Source organism: Scardinius erythrophthalmus, assembly GCF_964197995.2.
Source record: "Scardinius erythrophthalmus genome assembly, chromosome: 14".
Classification (NCBI taxonomy): domain Eukaryota; kingdom Metazoa; phylum Chordata; class Actinopteri; order Cypriniformes; family Leuciscidae; genus Scardinius; species Scardinius erythrophthalmus.
Window position 1 is genome coordinate 1,927,555 of NC_138234.1, and position 20,000 is coordinate 1,947,554.

The window sequence follows — 20,000 nt, forward strand, 5'->3', positions numbered from 1 at the left end:
GACTTTTCCTCGCTATTGCAATTTTTATCTCGCAATTCTGAATGTTTTCCTGCAGAGCAGCTTTACAGCTGAAATTGAACTCGTTTCATTAATGATGAACTTTACACAGTTAGTGAACTGAACTGAATCACCACTGAACTGATTTGAATAATGACTCTCTGATCTTCTGTAGAGTTGCTTCACCACTGAATCTAAATGGGTCTCATATTTGATGAAGTTTGCATCATTGATTCTGTTTTCCTGTTTATCACTGTGAAACTGCTCTGAAATGATCTGTACTGTATAAAGCGCTGTAGAAATAAAGCTGACTTGACTTGAAGGCACAGATTTTGTGGTCTGTATGGTTCCAGTTCCCGGCGTGCCGTCGTTCTTCCGCGTGTCGGCTTCAGATCTGGACTCTCTGACGCTGGAGTGGGCTCCACCTCACGAGAGGAACGGCCGTCTGACCGGATACACCCTCAGATATCAGACGGGTGAGAGAACCTCTCCTCACCTAAGATCTAAATCTACAGCAGCTTTTGATTGGCTGAAATAACATGACCCCGCCCCTTTCCGCTCTCGCTCCGCCTCCAGTCAACAGCAGCCATGACGTGGGTCTGCTGGATGAGATGGATCTACCGTCCAATCAAAGCAGTGTAACGCTGCACAACCTCCATCACAGCACGCGCTACAAGTTCTATTTCAGTGCCAAAACACAGCAGGGATCCGGTCCTGCGCTCACCGAGGAGGCCGTCACCATCCTCCACAGAGGTACGTCCACTAGACAGGGCGCACTAGCGTCTCACCATCCTCCACAGAGGTACGTCCACTAGACAGGGCACACTAGCGTCTCACCATCCTCCACAGAGGTACGTCCACTAGACAGGGCGCACTAGCGTCTCACCATCCTCCACAGAGGTACGTCCACTAGACAGGGCACACTAGCGTCTCACCATCCTCCACAGAGGTACGTCCACTAGACAGGGCACACTAGCGTCTCACCATCCTCCACAGAGGTACGTCCACTAGACAGGGCGCACTAGCGTCTCACCATCCTCCACAGAGGTACGTCCACTAGACAGGGCACACTAGCGTCTCACCATCCTCCACAGAGGTACGTCCACTAGACAGGGCGCACTAGCGTCTCACCATCCTCCACAGAGGTACGTCCACTAGACAGGGCGCACTAGCGTCTCACCATCCTCCACAGAGGTACGTCCACTAGACAGGGCACACTAGCGTCTCACCATCCTCCACAGAAGTACGTCCACTAGACAGGGCGCACTAGCGTCTCACCATCCTCCACAGAGGTACGTCCACTAGACAGGGCGCACTAGCGTCTCACCATCCTCCACAGAGGTACGTCCACTAGACAGGGCGCACTAGCGTCTCACCATCCTCCACAGAGGTACGTCCACTAGACAGGGCGCACTAGCGTCTCACCATCCTCCACAGAGGTACGTCCACTAGACAGGGCGCACTAGAGTATCACCATCCTCCACAGAGGTACGTCCACTAGACAGGGCGCACTAGCGTCTCACCATCCTCCACAGAGGTACGTCCACTAGACAGGGCTCACTAGCGCCTCACCATCCTCCACAGAGGTACGTCCACTAGACAGGGCGCACTAGAGTATCACCATCCTCCACAGAGGTACGTCCACTAGACAGGGCTCACTAGCGCCTCACCATCCTCCACAGAGGTACGTCCACTAGACAGGGCGCACTAGAGTATCACCATCCTCCACAGAGGTACGTCCACTAGACAGGGCACACTAGCGCCTCACCATCCTCCACAGAGGTACGTCCACTAGACAGGGCTCACTAGCGTCTCACCATCCTCCACAGAGGTACGTCCACTAGACAGGGCGCACTAGCGTCTCACCATCCTCCACAGAGGTACGTCCACTAGACAGGGCGCACTAGCGTCTCACCATCCTCCACAGAGGTACGTCCACTAGACAGGGCGCACTAGCGTCTCACCATCCTCCACAGAGGTACGTCCACTAGACAGGGCGCACTAGCGTCTCACCATCCTCCACAGAGGTACGTCCACTAGACAGGGCGCACTAGCGCCTCACCATCCTCCACAGAGGTACGTCCACTAGACAGGGCTCACTAGCGTCTCACCATCCTCCACAGAGGTACGTCCACTAGACAGGGCTCACTAGCGTCTCACCATCCTCCACAGAGGTACGTCCACTAGACAGGGCGCACTAGCGCCTCACCATCCTCCACAGAGGTACGTCCACTAGACAGGGCTCACTAGCGTCTCACCATCCTCCACAGAGGTACGTCCACTAGACAGGGCGCACTAGCGTCTCACCATCCTCCACAGAGGTACGTCCACTAGACAGGGCGCACTAGCGCCTCACCATCCTCCACAGAGGTACGTCCACTAGACAGGGCTCACTAGCGTCTCACCATCCTCCACAGAGGTACGTCCACTAGACAGGGCTCACTAGTGTCTCACCATCCTCCACAGAGGTACGTCCACTAGACAGGGCGCACTAGCGTCTCACCATCCTCCACAGAGGTACGTCCACTTGACAGGGCTCACTAGCGTCTCACCATCCTCCACAGAGGTACGTCCACTAGACAGGGCTCACTAGAGTATCACCATCCTCCACAGAGGTACGTCCACTAGACAGGGCTCACTAGCGTCTCACCATCCTCCACAGAGGTACGTCCACTAGACAGGGCGCACTAGCGTCTCACCATACTCCACAGAGGTACGTCCACTAGACAGGGCGCACTAGCGTCTCACCATCCTCCACAGAGGTACGTCCACTAGACAGGGCGCACTAGTGTCTCACTGTCCGTTCTGTGAGTTTTCTGTTTAATTCACTACAGAGAAAGTGTCCTTTAGTTACAGTACAGGTACTTAAGTCTTAGTATGACTCAAAAATACTGAAGTTATTATTATTATTATTATTATTATTATTACTATTATTAATGGTTTGGCCTCCTAAAACACTAGTGTGAATGTAATGTGGACTGGACTGGAGGTTTGAGTCCACTTTAAAGTCCAGTTTCAAGTCAATAAAAGACATTTTATTCTAACCAGTTTCATCACTGAAAATGGGTTTAAACTCTTAATTTGCTCTCAGAGATTAATGCATGTAACCTTTACATGTACACACTTCTCTTAGGGGGAGGAATGTCAGAATCCTGTGTGTGTTTTCCTTCTGATCTTTTAACCTTTCCTTTTTATAAATGTCCTCCTTCTCTTTCCTCCTTTCCTCGCTGATGTGACCTCTGATCTGCTGGAGTCACGTGATGCTGTGTGAGTGTGTGTGTATGTGTGAGAGAGAGTGTGTGTGTGTGTGTGTGTGTTTTCCAGGAGCTCGGGCACACCCCCCCCCACCCCCACACCCCCCCAGCACGCGGGTACAGCCGCTGTAGTGACATCATCAGTAGCCCCGCCCCTAACACGCTAACGTCACATGTCATTTCCCGCCCTCACTCTACTCACTCAGTAATCAGCGGCTCTCGCGTCAGTCGTTCAGTTTCTCCTCACGGATCCGCAGCCGGAGCTCATGCTTGTGTCTCTCTCTCTCAGCGCCAGCCATCGCTCCTGCGTTCGGGAACGTCAGCTCATCCGTGAGCGAGGACGGAGCGCTGATCAGTTGGGAATACTGGGGTCCCGAGAAACACCTTTATGTTGAATATATTATAGACAACAGTAAGACTTCTGCATGCGTGTGTCGTGCTTTATGATGATCAAACACATGAACATATAGAGTAGAGCTCATGTAGTCACTAACAGAGTTGTCCGACCGGGATACACTGTAAAACATGATCCTGATCCTAAACAGTCCTACACCTGGAGACATTCACTGGAGAAGCACAAGGACTGAAGATGTTAAGTCTCGTTTAATGAGTTTGATCTTCAGCCATTGCTCTTCTCCAGTAAATGAATGTTTAGATAACTAGAAAACGAGACAGAAGCACTGAGGAGGAGCCTCATGTCTTGCAGTGAAGCCTCGTAACGGTTGAGTTGTTCAGTAGATTAACAGTATAGGAGGTCAGCAGGTGTGGAGATCTGAACGTGTGCTGGAAACCCTCAGGTGATGAAGACTGGCACACAGAGAAGGTCAACGGCTCTCAGTTCCACGTGCTTAAGGGTTTGAAGGAGGGTTTGTCCTACAAGGTGCGGGTGGTGGCCGGAGGTCGGGAGGACGAGCGCTCGCTCCGGCGCTCCGAGGAGCTGTTGGTCACGCTCCCAGGTGAGGCTTCCTCTCAGCCTCAAGGCCTTGTGGGATACGTGCCTGCTGTGATGCATGCTGGGAGATGTGTTGATGAGCGTCTGCATGAGTCTGTCTGTGCTCATGAGTCTTTATCCACTGATCAGCATGACTATACCCACACAAAATGAGGCTCTTCCTCAGTGTCTCTGTCTTGTTTTTCAGTACAAATATTCTTAAAGGGGACATATCATGAAAATCTGAGTTTCTCCGTGTGTAAGTGCTATAATCGGGTCCCGGTGCTTCTACCAATACAGAAAACGAAACAAAGCAACTGTGTTCTGGTGAGCCTTTCTCTGCAAGCATGTCTAAAAATAAGCCGATCAGATTTCGCTCTCCTTCTGACGTATGAAGAGGATCTTATTATAATATTACCGGCCCTTAATCTGCATGTTTACACACACCAGCCGACATTTGGTTCCACAAGCGACAACAGAGACCAGTTCTAACGCAATGATAAAGATCCAGCAAAGCCTGAAACTGTTCTGTGGTTGAGCACAGACGAGCACTGAACACTATTGACCAGAACATGTCACCGCTGTCTTATAAACACCTCAGGAACTGTGGACACTTGTGGAGAAGTTCAACATGATGATGAGATGATCAATGTAACTCCACAACAACTCCACAAATGTCTCCACTAACATTCAGAAACTCTTCCTGAGTCTCTCCGTAAGGCTGCACTCGCTACTGGTTATTCTGGGATTCTGGATGAGTGAGATTGGCCTGTTTTGTTATTGCTGGAGTTTCTGAAGCTCGTGTAAAGACTCCGCCCTCTTCTGAACGGAGGCGGAGCTAAAGCTCATTTGCATTTAAAGCGACACACACAAAACAGCACGTTTTTGCTCACACCCAAAAAGGGGCAAATTTGACAAGCTGTAATAAATGATCTGGGGGAATTTGGAGGTGAAATTTCACAGACACATTCTGGGGACACCATAGATTTATATTACATCTGGTGAAAAGGGACATACTGTGTCACCTTTAAATCAACATGTACTGGAGAAACAGACTGCAGATATTAAGTGTGCTGCATGTCATTGATGTATGTACTGGAAGACGAGAGTAACACTGAGTGTGTGTTTGAGCGTCCGTCCCTCGTGTGTCCGTGATCCTCCGTGACTCGCTGACGAACGGATCTGCCGTGTCTCATCCTCCTCCTCTTCCTCCTCTTCCTCCTCTTCCTCCTCTTCCTCAGCGATGGTGAGTCCGCAGGTGGACATCGCCACTCAGGGCTGGTTCATCGGGCTGATGTCGGCCATCGCTCTGCTCATCCTCATCCTGCTCATCGTCTGCTTCATCAAGAGGAACAAGGGCGGGAAATATCCAGGTGAGACTTGTGTGGACATTTACATCTAATCCTTTAGCAGACACTTGTTACATAACGTTTAATGTGGTTCAAGTAGCGAAAGTGTTTTTTATGGTCTTAGTATTAAAGGAGTAGTTCATTTCAGAATTATAATTTACTCTCCCCCACGTCATCCAAGATGTTCGTTTCTTTCTCGTTCGTTCGTTCGTGTGTGTGTGTGTGTGTGTGTGTGTGTGTGTGTGTGTGTGTGTGTGTGTGTGTGTGTGTGTGTGTGTGTGTGTGTGTGTGTGACTCTGATCTCTGATCTCTGATCGCTGATGTTTGTCTCAGTTAAAGAGAAGGAAGACGCTCACGGAGACCCGGAGATCCAGCCCATGAAGGAGGACGATATAACGTTTGGAGAGTACAGGTGAGAGAGCGCTGACCTGACCCCTGACCCCTGACCTCTGACCCCTCAGGAGACCACATCTGCGCAGTCAGCACTTCTCCACGACTCTGGGATTCTCCATCTTCATCTCCATCTGATCCGGATTCTGAGGGACTTGATCCGGTCTGCAGTTTTACAGGACGCTCCGCATGGATGAACTTGATCCGCACGTGTTTCCTGCATCAGATTGTGTTCCTGTCCCGCAGACCATCTTAGTTTAGCTTACAGATCTGAACATTTACAGTCTCTTCCTGCTTTACTCTGCACGCGAGACGGCCCGCGCACTTTACTCCTGTACAGCAATATTCTTTTATATCATTAAACGATTTCCTTGATTTTTTGAGATGATTGCAGTAGATGTTTATCTTTCCTCATCCCGTCACATGATGTGAATATGACATGCAAGCTTTTATATGAGTGTGTAGTAGACCATCATTCAGACTTTACTCTGTGTGTCGAGCTTCAGTCCTGTAGTGTGCGCTAGATGCACACGCACTCCTCGCTGATCTCAGTGTGTGATGTTGACGTCACACACACTGAATCCAGGCGGAAGGTAAGCGGGAATCTGCATGCGGATCCACTGGGAGAAACACAGTCATTCCAGGATCACACTTCTCTTGAACAGACTCAATCAGCAGAGCCCAGAGTAACCGATCACATCTGGAGTACCTGCACATTACACACATTAAGTGCTTGTGATTCGATTACATCACAGTTGCGAATGCTTATGATCAGATTTCCGTTCCTTTTTATTGATTACATATTATTCACACAGTAGATTATTCCCTGAATCTTCTTTGTCCTCTTTTACTGTGCATTTTGCAGGTAAACAAGCAAAATAGGTCTTTTTAGTAAGTGCTTTTTTGTTTTTAAATAAAAATGTTTTAAATAAAAACAATAAAAAACACATTTTGCAATAAAAACACTTACTAAAAAGATATTGCGACTTTTTCTCTCACAGTTGTGACTTTATATCTCGTAATTTTGAGAAATAAAGTCAGAATTGCAATGACCTTTCATTTTTCATGCTTTGGTGGAAACAAGCTTCCATACTTTTTAGTTTGCATTTTTTAAAATAAAAAATATACATTTTAAAATATAAACACTTGCTAAAAATATATTTTGCAGGTAAATAAAAAACATATTTTTAACTAATTTTTTTTTATATTTTCATTTTTATTTTATGATTATGATTTGTATAATTTTTATGATTTAAGTATTAGCTTTTCATGAACTCTGATGTATTGTGATGTTTAATGCACTTAAAGTTCATGGTAAAGAATGGAATGTAATTTGTAGTTTTGTTTATGGTTTTATATCAGTGTGGAAGAATAATCTGTGATAGACGAGTAATCAAAAAGTAGTCGGATTACATTACCTGAAATGTGTAATCTACTAGATTACATTAGTAATGGTCATCAGTGACTGACTGCAGTCTATAAGTGCAGTAATCAAACTGCACTGGCAGTATATTATATACAGTAGATTCAGGGGAAGTGTGTCCACATGTCCATCAGTCGTCATGTGTGTGTGTGTGTGTGTGTGTGTGTGTGTGTGTGTGTGTGTGTGTGTGTGTGTGTGTTTAATGAAGCGCCAGCAGAACGAGTGTGTCTGCATGAACCGGATCAGATTCTGCTGATGCTTCAGCGCTTCTGAGATCAATCTGCTCTTCATCGTCACGCTTGGATGCTTCATCCGTCTGATGGTTGATCATAAATGAGATGATTTAAAGCTTTAACACTTGCTCTGAGATTCACGTCACATGTATGTGATGTTACATGTGCATGTGTGTTTCATGTCCTGTCACGAGCTCACTGAAATCATGATGCTCTTCCTCAGTGTGTCTGTCTCGTTCTCCAGCACAAACATCTAAACGCTCTTAACCCTTCCTCCTTCCCTCGCGGTCACAACGACCCCAAGCCCTGACATTATATTTTATTTTTTATTTTATTTTATTTTTTATTATATTTTTTAATGCAGTTTATTATTATTTTACCTTTAAATGACTAGATTTGATTAATAAATAATAAATAAATTGTAATTGAAGCACATTCCTCACATTCTTTCAACTTAAATTCAAAATAACTCCCAATGTAAGATATTTTGAGCTGAATTAAAAGGGTTATGCATGAAATTGTGAGTCTTTGTCGACCTCTTGTGGAAAAATAATAAAACAACATGATATTTCATGACTCTAGCCACTAGATGGCCTTATAGCTCTATGTGGAGTAAATGAGCTGTTCCTCTGGGTCCTAAAGCCAGTCCTCTTCAGTGTGCATTCAGATACACAGGTAGACATTATAAAATAATTTTTTGGTAAAGTTTTAGCATTTTTCTTAGAATTTTGAACGTTTTTAGTTTGTTCTGTGTGTACTGAAGCATTCCTCGCATTCCTAAGGGGGTCAAATTGACCCGTGAATGAAGGATTTGTTACTTTTTTAAATTTCAGCAACAAAACTCCATGAATCCATTTTTTGTATTTGTATTTGTGGTTCAAGTGCGACAAAAGTCCTAGAGTCCAGGACCCCTCTGATGGACACTTCATTTTAATTTCAAAACGACCCGAGGGCAGGATGAGGGTTAAATCAGGACACATTTCCTGAAGCTGAAGACGCTCCGGTTCCTCTTCACGTCTCCAGGGAGTGTGTCCTGATGCAGGAGTGTGCAGATGTTTGAAGCGCAGGATGTTTGCAGTGTTTGCCTCATGGTTCACCTGTGGTTTCTCTCGCAGTGAGGAGGACCGTAAGCCGCTCAGAGTTAGCCCCACGCCCTCCAGCGGGACGGTCCCGCGCGACGGCAGCGAGGACAGCTTAGTGGAGTACGCCGACTCCGGGGACACGCAGTTCAACGAGGACGGCTCCTTCATCGGCCAGTACAGCGGCAGGTCCGGGCCCCCGTCTCCGGTCATCAACTCGCTGGTGTAGGACTGACCCCAGACCAGCTGGCGGGTTCACACACTCTCACACTGCAACACACTACTGGACATCTCAAAGTAAAGGGGAAGCTTTCTGACCCCGTTAGCAGATCATGGTTTGTTATGTGCAAACCTGCTGAAATTCTTCTTCTTCTGAGACTAAACTTAAACAGTAAACAGACGATCAAACCGCGAACAATCCCATAGACTTACACTGTCTTTTACACAATAACTCTCAACAGCTTCATCCACCGAGTATTTATCACTAGCAAAGCCTGGTAGCTTAAGACATGCTACTCTAACCCTAACCCTAACCCATGCTCATTCAAAATAGCAACGTGCTTATTCATGTTAGGGTTAACCCTAACCCTAACCCTAACCCAACATGTTAAAACAAGCTAGTAACCTGTTAAATCATGCTTGCAATGTTAATTTACGTTAGCAATGTGTCAAAACATATTAGCAAACATGCTAATTCATGACAGCAATGTGATAATTAATGCTAGCAAAAAAAAAATTATGCTAACAACATGCTAGTAACATGCTAAATCATGCTAGCAATGTGCTAATTTATGTTAGCAATGTGTCAAAACATGTTAGCAACATACTCATTATTGCTAGCAAAATGCTAAATCATGCTAGCAATGTGCAAATGTATGTTAGCTATGTATCAAATCATGTTAGCAACATACTCATTCATGCTAGCAAAATGCTAAAACATGTTAGCAAAGTGTTCAAACATGCTAGCAACATGTTAGCAATCGGTAAGACATGCTAGTAATATGTTAATTCATGCTAACAATGTAATAAAACATGATAGCAAAATGTAAAATAACGTTCAACACATGCTAAGACATACTAACAACATGATAGAACATGCTAAGAAGCTTATAAAACCTTCAGAACTTCAGAAAGGCTTTGTCAGGCCAACATAACACTTTGTCCCGAAGACTTTTACTTTATAGTTTTAAGCACAAACTCTCTTCGTTTTGATGATTTTTCAGGAAGCAAGTCTTAATATCTTCAGTCTTTGTTCTTCTCCAGTAAATGTGTCTTGATGTAAGAATGTTTAGATGTGTGTGCTGGAAACACTGAGGACAATCTTTGCACAGAACACAGTACAGTTTAATCCATGATGAAAATGTAAAGTCTGTCAGAATTCATAACATTTTTACCCCAGATTGAGTCAAACGCTGAGTAACCCTGACGGATAGGGTCATGTGACGCCACAGTCATGTGATGTCCAGTTTTGTGAACACAGCTGATGCATGATGACAATATTCTGATATTACACTAGAGTGCCTGTCCTCACTGCTCCGCATCATCACATCACATGACCCGCCACCCGCATCCTGACCTGCATGTGAACCTGTGCAGTTCCCATAGCAACCCTGTGAGGATGAGGATGAGGATGCTTCATCTTCCTGAATGCATTCACACTCGGATATGAGTTCATGTGCTAATGGAGGATCCCAGCGCTCTTTAATATTAACATGTGCGACTACAATTCATCTCTATAGGGGGAAATTCAACAGAATGTCTGGCTTATATTTCATCCCACAATCAATAGAAAAAAAATGGAATGATATTTTAGATAAAGAAAATATAGACGTTTTTTCTTCTTCTTTGCATTGCATTGCATGCAAGGCTATTTATGACGATTAAATACCCAATCTCTTATTCATAGAATTAGAGGAGATTTCATACTCATTACTGCCATGGACAAAATATACTTAATTTTCTTGATGCATAAAATATTCTTTATAATTTCAGATTTTGGGGGTTTTTCATGTAATTTACCCTATTTCTATTTTGCCTTGTTCAGTTTTTGTAGGTCAGCTCATCGAAATGAACTGTGTGTATGAAAGATGTGTTTATGCTTTTTTCATAACTTGCATCAAGTTTGAATTTGAAATGTTAAATGTTGTTTTGTAAAGATATTTTGTTACTGTAAATAAAGCGAGAGTTTGTTTGGCTTGAGGACTGAAGTGTGTGTGCACGTGTGTGTGTGTGTGTGTGTGTGTGTGTGTGTGTGTGTGTGTGTGAGATAGAGAGAGTGTGTGTGTGTGTGTGTGTGTGTGTGTGTGTGTGTGTGTGTGTGTGTGTGTGTGTGAGAGAGAGAGAGAGTGTGTGTGTGTCTGCTGTGGTTTAGTTTCTTCAGTGTTTTATTCAGTATTTATCTCATGTTTTATAATGTACCGCAGCTCTTGGTTTGTAAAGGGATTTTGTACTTTAATCTCAGAACTGTCAGAGATTTACTAACCCCACGTCTCATTTTACTGAAGTTCCAGTGGATGATATTTCAGCCTCTATAAGTATAATATGCAGAATAATATGGAATGAATAAATGTATTGCAATATACATCTCTTCTGTTTGATTCATTTCTTGTTTCTTATAACATCTGAGTCAGTGAGAATGTGTGTGTGTGTGTGTGTATGTTCTGAATGAGTGTGTGTGTGTGTGTGTGTGTGTGTGTGTGTGTGTGTATGTTCTGAATGAGTGTGTGTGTTCTGAATGAGTGTGTGTGTGTGTTCTGAATGAGTGTGTGTATGTGTGTTCTGAATAAGTGTGTGTGTGTGTATATGTTCTGAATGAGTGTGTGTGTGTGTATGTTCTGAATGAGTGTGTGTGTGTATGTTCTGAATGAGTGTGTGTGTGTGTGTGTGTGTGTATGTTCTGAATGAATGTGTGTGTGTATGTTCTGAATGAGTGTGTGTGTGTTGTGTGGCAGAACATTCTGCTCTTCTGCTCCTGAACGTCTGCATGTTCACACACGTCTGAAATGACACAGCTGCTTATAGAGGTGATTTACTCAGTGTTTATTTCGAGTTTATTTTCACGATTAAAGTCGCCGTTCACACTGGAATTTCCAGCCACTCACACTCACATGCTCCGAGCGCCACCATAATATTCATGAGTTCATAACATCTGAACTCATAATCACACCACATATGCTAATTACTGTAGGACTCTCGTTTCTCACCAGTATGAGAAACACGATAACACACGTGGATCGATCAGACTCTGAATTCTGATTGGACAGGTTAGTGTTTAGGGTGGTTCTTAACATGTTGCTATGTGGTTGCCAGGGTGTTCTGGGTGATTGACAGGGCGTTGCTAAGGTATTGTGGGTGGTTGTAAGGATGTTTTGGGTGGTTTCCAAGGCATTTCTAGGGTTGCTAGAGTATTACGGATGGTTCCAAGGGTGTTCTGGGTAATTGACAGGGTGTTCCAAAGGTATTTTAGGTGGTTGCTAGGGTGGTCTTGTAGTTACAGGGATGTTACTAGGGTGTTCTGGGTGGTTGCCAGAGTGTTGCTAGAGTGTTGTGATTGGTTGCTTGGATGTCTTGTTGTTACCAAGGTGTTTGCTAGGGCATTGCTGGGGTATAATGGTTGCTAGAGTGTTGAGGGTGGTTGCCAGGGTGTTATATTCGGTTACTTAAGTGTTCTAGGTCATTGCCAGGGTGTTTGTATTATGAGTGGTTGCCAGGGGGCTGTGTGTGGTTGCTAGGGTGTTCTATGTGAGATGTTCTGGGTGGTTGGCAGGGTGTTTCTCTGGTATTATGTGTGGTTGCTAAGGTGTTCTGGGTGGTTGCCAGGGCGTTTCTTTGATATTATGGATAAGTGCTATGGTATTATAGGTGGTTGCTAGGGTATTATGGGATGTTACCTCTCCTTCCGTAATATTGTTGTTCAACTAAGAACAGAATAGAATAGAATAGAATTGAGCTGAACATGTGACCCAGTAGTCTCAATAAACTAAAGTGTTCTGGGTAGTTGCCAGGGGGTTGTGAGCGGTTGCTAGGGTGTTCTCTCTGGTTACTAAAGTGTTTTTGGTGGTTGCCGCCAAGACGTTTGTTTCTAGGGTATGAATGGTTGCTAAGGGGTTCTGGGTGGTTGGCAGGGTGTTTCCAGGTACTATAAGTTGTTGCTAAGGTGTTCTATATGGTTCCCAAGGTGGGTAGTAGCCAGGATTTCTAGGCTATTATGGATCGTTTTATTAGGGAATTACATGTGGTTTCTAGGGTATTATGGGATGTTAACTTTCCTTCTTTAATATTGCTGCTCAACTAAAAAAATGACTACACCAGAATAGAATAGAATAGAATTGAATACAATAGACTAGAGTAGAATGGAATGGAATAGTAAAGAGTAGAATAGAACATAATAGAATAGAACAGAATACAACAGAGTAGAATAGTATAGGGTCGATTAGATCAGACTAGAGTAGAGAAGAATAGAGTAGAATGGAATAGAGACTAGAGTAGAATAGACTAGAGTAGAATATAATATAAAAGATTAGACTAGGATAGAATAGACTAGAGTACAATAGATTAGACTAGATTAGACTAGAGAAGAATGGAATAGAGACTAGAGTAGAATATAATAAAATAGATTAGACTAGAGTAGAGTAGAATATAATATAATAGATTAGACTAGAGTAGAATAGAATACAGTAAAATAGACTAGAGTAGACTTGAATAGAATAGAATAGAATAGACTACAATAGAATAGAGTAGAATAGAATAGACTACAATAGAATAGAGTAGAATAGACTAGAGTAGACTAGACTTGAATAGAGTAGAATAGAATAGACTACAGTAGCATAGAATAGAGTAGACTAGAATAGTATAGAATAGAATTGAGGTGAATCTGACCCGCTGGTCTCACTGACTCTCACTGATAGAGCAGTGATGGTGTGGTCAGCTGAGCAGTTCCTCATGTCTCTGTGGGTGGGTCAGTCTGGATCTGCTGTATAAAGGAGGGATAATAGAGTTCAGTCTCTCACTCCCTCACAGCGCAGAGCAAACACTCACTCACACTGATCAGCTTCATGAGCTCTGGACATCATAGAGACCGTGAGAGCTCAGGATCAGAGAGCTGTGGATCCAGAAGCCCAGGCGTGGTCTGCTGAAGGTCTGTCTGCTGGGCTCAGGGTTAGCACTGCTGGATCTGGTGCTTCAGACGAGCCCAGACTCTCTCTAATCACACTCAGAAGCTCTGATGACCGGAGACATGCCTCCTGAAGACCTGCATGAGGAGACCAGGTCTGAGCGGGTCTGGTCTGATCTGGTCTGATCTGAGTTGGTCTGGTCTGAGCTGGTCTGGTCTGAGCTGGTCTGGTCTAATCTGGTCTGAGCTTTTCTGGTCTGAGCTGGTCTGGTCTGAGCTGGTCTGGTCTGAGCTGGTCTGGTCTGAGCTGGTCTGGTCTGGTCTGAGCTGATCTGAACTTGTCTGAGCTAGTCTGGTCTGAGCTGGTCTGGTCTGAGCTTGTCTGAGCTGGTCTGGTTTGAGCTGGTCTGGTCTGAGCTGGTCTGAACTTTTCTGAGCTGGTCTGGTTTGGTCTGAGCTGGTCTGATCTGAGCTGGTCTGGTCTGGTCTGGTCTGAGCTGGTCTGGTCTGAGCTGGTCTGGTCTGGTCTGGTCTGATCTGAGCTGGTCTGATCTGAGCTGGTCTGAGCTGGTCTGGTCTGATCTGGTTTGAGCTGGTCTGGTCTGAGCTGGTCTGATCTGAGCTGATCTGGTCTGATCTGGTTTGAGCTGGTCTGATCTGAGCTGAGCTGGTCTGGTTTGAGCTGGTCTGGTCTGATCTGAGCTGGTCTGGTCTGAGCTGGTCTGGTCTGGTCTGGTCTGGTTTGAGCTGGTCTGGTCTGATCTGAGCTGGTCTGGTCTGGTCTGGTCTGGTCTGGTCTGAGCTGGTCTGGTCTGATCTGAGCTGGTCTGGTCTGAGCTGGTCTGGTCTGATCTGGTTTGAGCTGGTCTGGTCTGAGCTGGTCTGGTCTGAGCTGGTCTGATCTGAGCTGATCTGGTCTGGTCTGATCTGGTTTGAGCTGGTCTGGTCTGGTCTGGTCTGAGCTGGTCTGATCTGAGCTGAGCTGGTCTGGTTTGAGCTGGTCTGGATCCTCTGTTCCTGCATGTTTACGAGCGTCTGCGATTACACAACATACATGTGGACTTAAACGCCGCTGGAATGCTTGTGTCTAGAGACGCACAATGACTTGCAGTGTTATAACTGAATAAAGTACGGTGGCCGAGAGAGCTCAACGCGCTGCAAATGAATAAAACACATGCAAACAGAAAAAAACGCATGCAAACCCTATGATGCAAACAGAAAAAAACACATGCAAATAGAAAAAAAACACCAGCGAATAAGAAAACATCTTCATCAGTTTTACAACTCACGTGCGTCCCAATACTCACAACACAACGCGCTGCAATTACAGAAACGCGCTGCAAAAGTTCACAACAAAACCAAATATAGAAACGCGCTGCAAATAGAACAGAACACAACGGAAATGTTTCCGGGGAACCCAATAAGTGACGGACGGACGGCTCGCAAGCTTTACCAGAGAGACGCGGGCTCTGGCTTTACCTATGCCCTAACGTTACTCTCTTAAAAGGGCAGAGCCCTTGAATTGGGCACTTTGGAGTGAGCGGGGCACTTGTGTGCCATTATGTTGATGAAGGGAGCAACGAAAGACAACGTAATTTCCTCATTATTTTCACTTGGGATGTTCCCATGACAACGCAGCGCGTGTCCATCAGCTGAGCTGTTCTTACCAGAAATATAGTATTAATGCTGTTAACATAACTGTTGCAAATAAATATACATTTTATACAACAAAGTTTTTAAAAAATGTGTTATATCTTTGTGTGAGTGTCTCAACTTTAAAACTTGCCGTCTCATATTTGGACCTATAGCTACATTCTAACATTTCTCATGAAACTTATGAAAATTTTCAAAATGTGTTCAATGTAACTGATGTATAGATTAATGTCTTTTCCTCGTTCTTTTTCTCTATCTTTTTTATTTATTTATTTATTTTAGTCTTCAGCTCATTGTTCTTTTTAGTATTCTTATGACATTGAACATATCGCAAATACATTTTGTATATTGTATAACGTTACAAAGTTGTATGTCATAAACGTGTCATCTTTGTATGTTTTGCAAAAAAATAATAAAAATAAATAAATAAAAGTAGACAGCTGTAAGCATGTCCTAGCCGTCCGTCCGTCACTTATTGGGTTCCCCGGAAACATTTCCGTTGTGTTCTGTTCTATTTGCAGCGCGTTTCTGTATTTGGTTTTGTTGTGAACTTTTGCAGCGCGTTTCCGTATTTGGTTGTGTTGTGAGTATTGGGACGCACGTGAGTTGTAAAACTGATGAAGATGTTTTCTTATTCGCTGGTGTTTTTTTTTTCTATTTGCATGTGTTTTTTTCTGTTTGCATGCGTTTTTTTCTGTTTGCATGCGTTTTTTTCTGTTTGCATGTGTTTTATTCATTTGCAGCGCGTTGAGCTCTCTCGGCCACCGTAATAAAGTCTATTTTCATATTCAAGTGTTTATGATGTTTTATTGTTTATTATTTTATTGTTTTATTGTGTTGAAACCCAGGAATGGCTTTGAACAGCACATTTCTCACAGATTTAATTTGGAAGCCAATGCGTCCTAAGACAATTTTTATTAAATTGACATAGTGTCTGATATGCTGTGAAGTGAACTGCAATCATTAGAATAAATCCGGGTTTAAGGAAAAAATAATTTCAAAGCGTTTGAGTTCTCTCTGAGAAACGCAAATCACTGAAATACTTATTTTCCTCACATCTAATTTTTCCCCATATCAAGATGAGTCTTAAAGTGTAAAACTGGCGCTAGCGCGACACCTAGAGGAGAAAGATGCGAGTATTTATAAACATTGATAGTTTTTTGTTTAGTTATATTTATCATCAGCATAATTACATATAGTAATTTATACATGATATTTATATTATAATTATTATTTATAACAATAATTTATATTATAGTATTCTATTTTTATTAAACGAGAGACAAACGGCTCTTTTTTTGAAGTTCGTTTCATTACATCAGCTTTTATTTTGAAGTGTGTTCGGCGCTGGAAGCGGAAGTGCTGCACACGCGCGTGTCTTTTTCATTCATTGCGGGAGTTTGCATGTGTTGTTCAGTGTGATATTGATATTGATAATTACTCGAGATCATAATGATTAAGGATAACTGCTGGAATATCCCTGTAAACGCTCCGGCGTGTATGGAGAGACACCTGGACGCGGTGGATTACAGGAAAGGTCAGATTAAAACTATCATCATCTCTTACTCTGATTGAAATAAACTCACGTGCATCAGATGCATTAAATATAGGAATTATAATATAATTGTGCAATATAATACAAATCTATGCATTTATTCTTAATTACTTTTATTATTACTGAACTGCAGCCCTGATTATTTTATTTTGCTGCAATAAACGTCTCACTCAGTCAAACCAAATATTATCAGACATCAGAAATAAAGTTTTTTTCACTAGTGTGATCAGGACACTATAGTTCATTTATGTACGTGAGGAGAGCAAAATACAGTAAACTGTGACATATTATACCCAAATATTCTTCATACAGTGACTACCAGTGACATTTGGGCCCAAAAATGATTGGGACACTTTGAGCTGATCATGTTTTGCTGAAGTGTGTTTTCTTTAATTGCTAATGCTCTTTTTACACACAGACTGAACAAAATGAAGCATTGCTTGGTGATTGGTTGAGCTAAACTGGTATTATCTAATTGTGTAGTTAAATTTAACAGCTGACAGATATTCAACATAATTCATGTGTGAGACAGTCTAACAGAAGGACGGACAAAACCAGTCAAATATCAACTGAGTTCTGCTCATATTTCATTACCATTCTCTAAACTATAGCGAATAAACTGAGATAATGTGAGAAATGCTGAAGGAGTCTGAATAAACTTTGGGTTTGACTATATTTAATCAAACTACAAATATATTTATCTATCAATAATGTGTATATATAGAATTTATTGTATAGTTATTTTGAATGTATAGTATTGTGTTTGTCATTAATTATTAATAGTTTTTACATGTATTCTGAAACTTCTGCACTTGCACAGTGCATGTCATTGAATTATTTCTCAGTTGTATATTTTCTGTTGTTGTTGATGATGATGATGACGATGATGATGTTGTTGATGATGTTGATGATGATGATGATGATGATGATGTTGTTGTGTGTCAGACGGGTCTCTGCTGTTGGGCGCCTCCAGTCTGTCGGGCCGCAGCTGGCAGGGCTCGGTGTGGGTGTACACGGACCCCAAGCTGGCCCCCAGCGAGGGCTACTGTAAGGCGGGCGTTCAGACTGACGCCGGAGTCACGGACGCTAGGTGGATCTCGGAGCGCGCGCTGCTCCTGGCGTCAGACGCGGGTAAAACACACACTAACTCACCGCAGTACTGTGTTTATGGACGTGTAGAACAGTGATTACACCCTTACTAGTAACAGATAATGTTCATCCAGCCGGTTATCTCAGAATAAACCCTGACAGGGTGATCAGGGTCAGGTCTTCATCAGCCTAAAGGGGTTTATTCTGAAATAACACACACACACACACACACACACACACACACACACACACACACACACACACACACCTGAAGGGGTTTATTCTGAGATAACACACACACACACACCTGAAGGGGTTTATTCTGAGATAACACACACACTCACACACACACACACACACCTGAAGGGGTTTATTCTGAGATAACACACACACCTGAAGGGGTTTATTCTGAGATAACACACACACACACACACACACCTGAAGGGGTTTATTCTGAGATAACACACACACTCACACACACACACACACACACCTGAAGGGGTTTATTCTGAGATAACACACACACACACACACACACCTGAAGGGGTTTATTCTGAGATAACACACACTCACACACACACACACACACACCTGAAGGGGTTTATTCTGAGATAACACACACACACACACACACACACACACACACACACACACACACACACACACACACACACACACCTGAAGGGGTTTATTCTGAGATAACACACACACACACACACACACACACACTCACACCTGAAGGGGTTTATTCTAAGATAACAGACACACACACACACACACCTGAAGGGGTTTATTCTGAGATAACACACACACACACACACACACACACACACACACACACACTCACACACACACACACACACACACACACACACACACACACACACACACCTGAAGGGGTTTATTCTGAGATAACACACACACACACACACACACACACACACACACACACACACACACACACACACCTGAAGGGGTTTATTCTGAGATAACACACACACACACACACACACACACACACACACACACACACACACACACACACCTGAAGGGGTTTATTCTGAGATAACACACACACACACACACACACACACACACACACACACACACACACACACACACACACACACTCACACCTGAAGGGGTTTATTCTGAGATAACACACACACACACACACACACACACACACACACACCTGAAGGGGTTTATTCTGAGATAACACACACACTCACACACACACACACACCTGAAGGGGTTTATTCTGAGATAACACACACACACACACACACACACACCTGAAGGGGTTTATTCTGAGATAACACACACACACACACACACACACACACACACCTAAAGGGGTTTATTCTGAGATAACACACACACACACACACACACACACACACACACACACACACACACACACACACACACACACACACACACACACCTGAAGGGGTTTATTCTGAGATAACACACACACTCTCACACACACACACACACACACACACACCTGAAGGGGTTTATTCTGAGATAACACACACACACACACACACACACACACACACACACACACACCTGAAGGGGTTTATTCTGAGATAACACACACACACACACACACACACACACACACACACACACACACACACACACACCTGAAGGGGTTTATTCTGAGATAACACACACACACACACACACACACACACACACACACACCTGAAGGGGTTTATTCTGAGATAACACACACACACACACACTCACACACACACACACACACACCTGAAGGGGTTTATTCTGAGATAACACACACACACACACACACACACACACACACACACACACCTGAAGGGGTTTATTCTGAGATAACACACACACACACACACACACACACACACACCTGAAGCGGTTTATTCTGAGATAACACACACACACACACC

General features: G+C 43.7%; 2 protein-coding genes across 2 annotated transcripts in view; both read left to right on the plus strand.

The window, feature by feature from the left end:
• The window catches only part of LOC308701590 (neuronal cell adhesion molecule-like), a gene marked incomplete at both ends in the record, with an annotated part of 15,434 nt that extends 6,549 nt beyond the window's left edge, over positions 1 to 8,885 (plus strand). Inside the window, 7 exons of the mRNA XM_081383943.1 lie at positions 351 to 473; positions 574 to 750; positions 3,541 to 3,663; positions 4,049 to 4,207; positions 5,424 to 5,555; positions 5,865 to 5,943; positions 8,693 to 8,885. Of these exons, the coding sequence (XP_081240069.1) occupies positions 351 to 473; positions 574 to 750; positions 3,541 to 3,663; positions 4,049 to 4,207; positions 5,424 to 5,555; positions 5,865 to 5,943; positions 8,693 to 8,885 (986 nt within the window). The remainder of the gene's footprint in view (positions 1 to 350; positions 474 to 573; positions 751 to 3,540; positions 3,664 to 4,048; positions 4,208 to 5,423; positions 5,556 to 5,864; positions 5,944 to 8,692) is intronic.
• Positions 8,886 to 16,722: 7,837 nt separating this feature from the next.
• wdr77 (WD repeat domain 77) overlaps positions 16,723 to 20,000 on the plus strand; it is an 11,756-nt gene continuing 8,478 nt past the window's right edge. The window contains exons 1-2 of the mRNA XM_081384287.1: positions 16,723 to 16,959; positions 17,923 to 18,108. Of these exons, the coding sequence (XP_081240413.1) occupies positions 16,875 to 16,959; positions 17,923 to 18,108 (271 nt within the window). The 5' untranslated portion in view covers positions 16,723 to 16,874. The remainder of the gene's footprint in view (positions 16,960 to 17,922; positions 18,109 to 20,000) is intronic.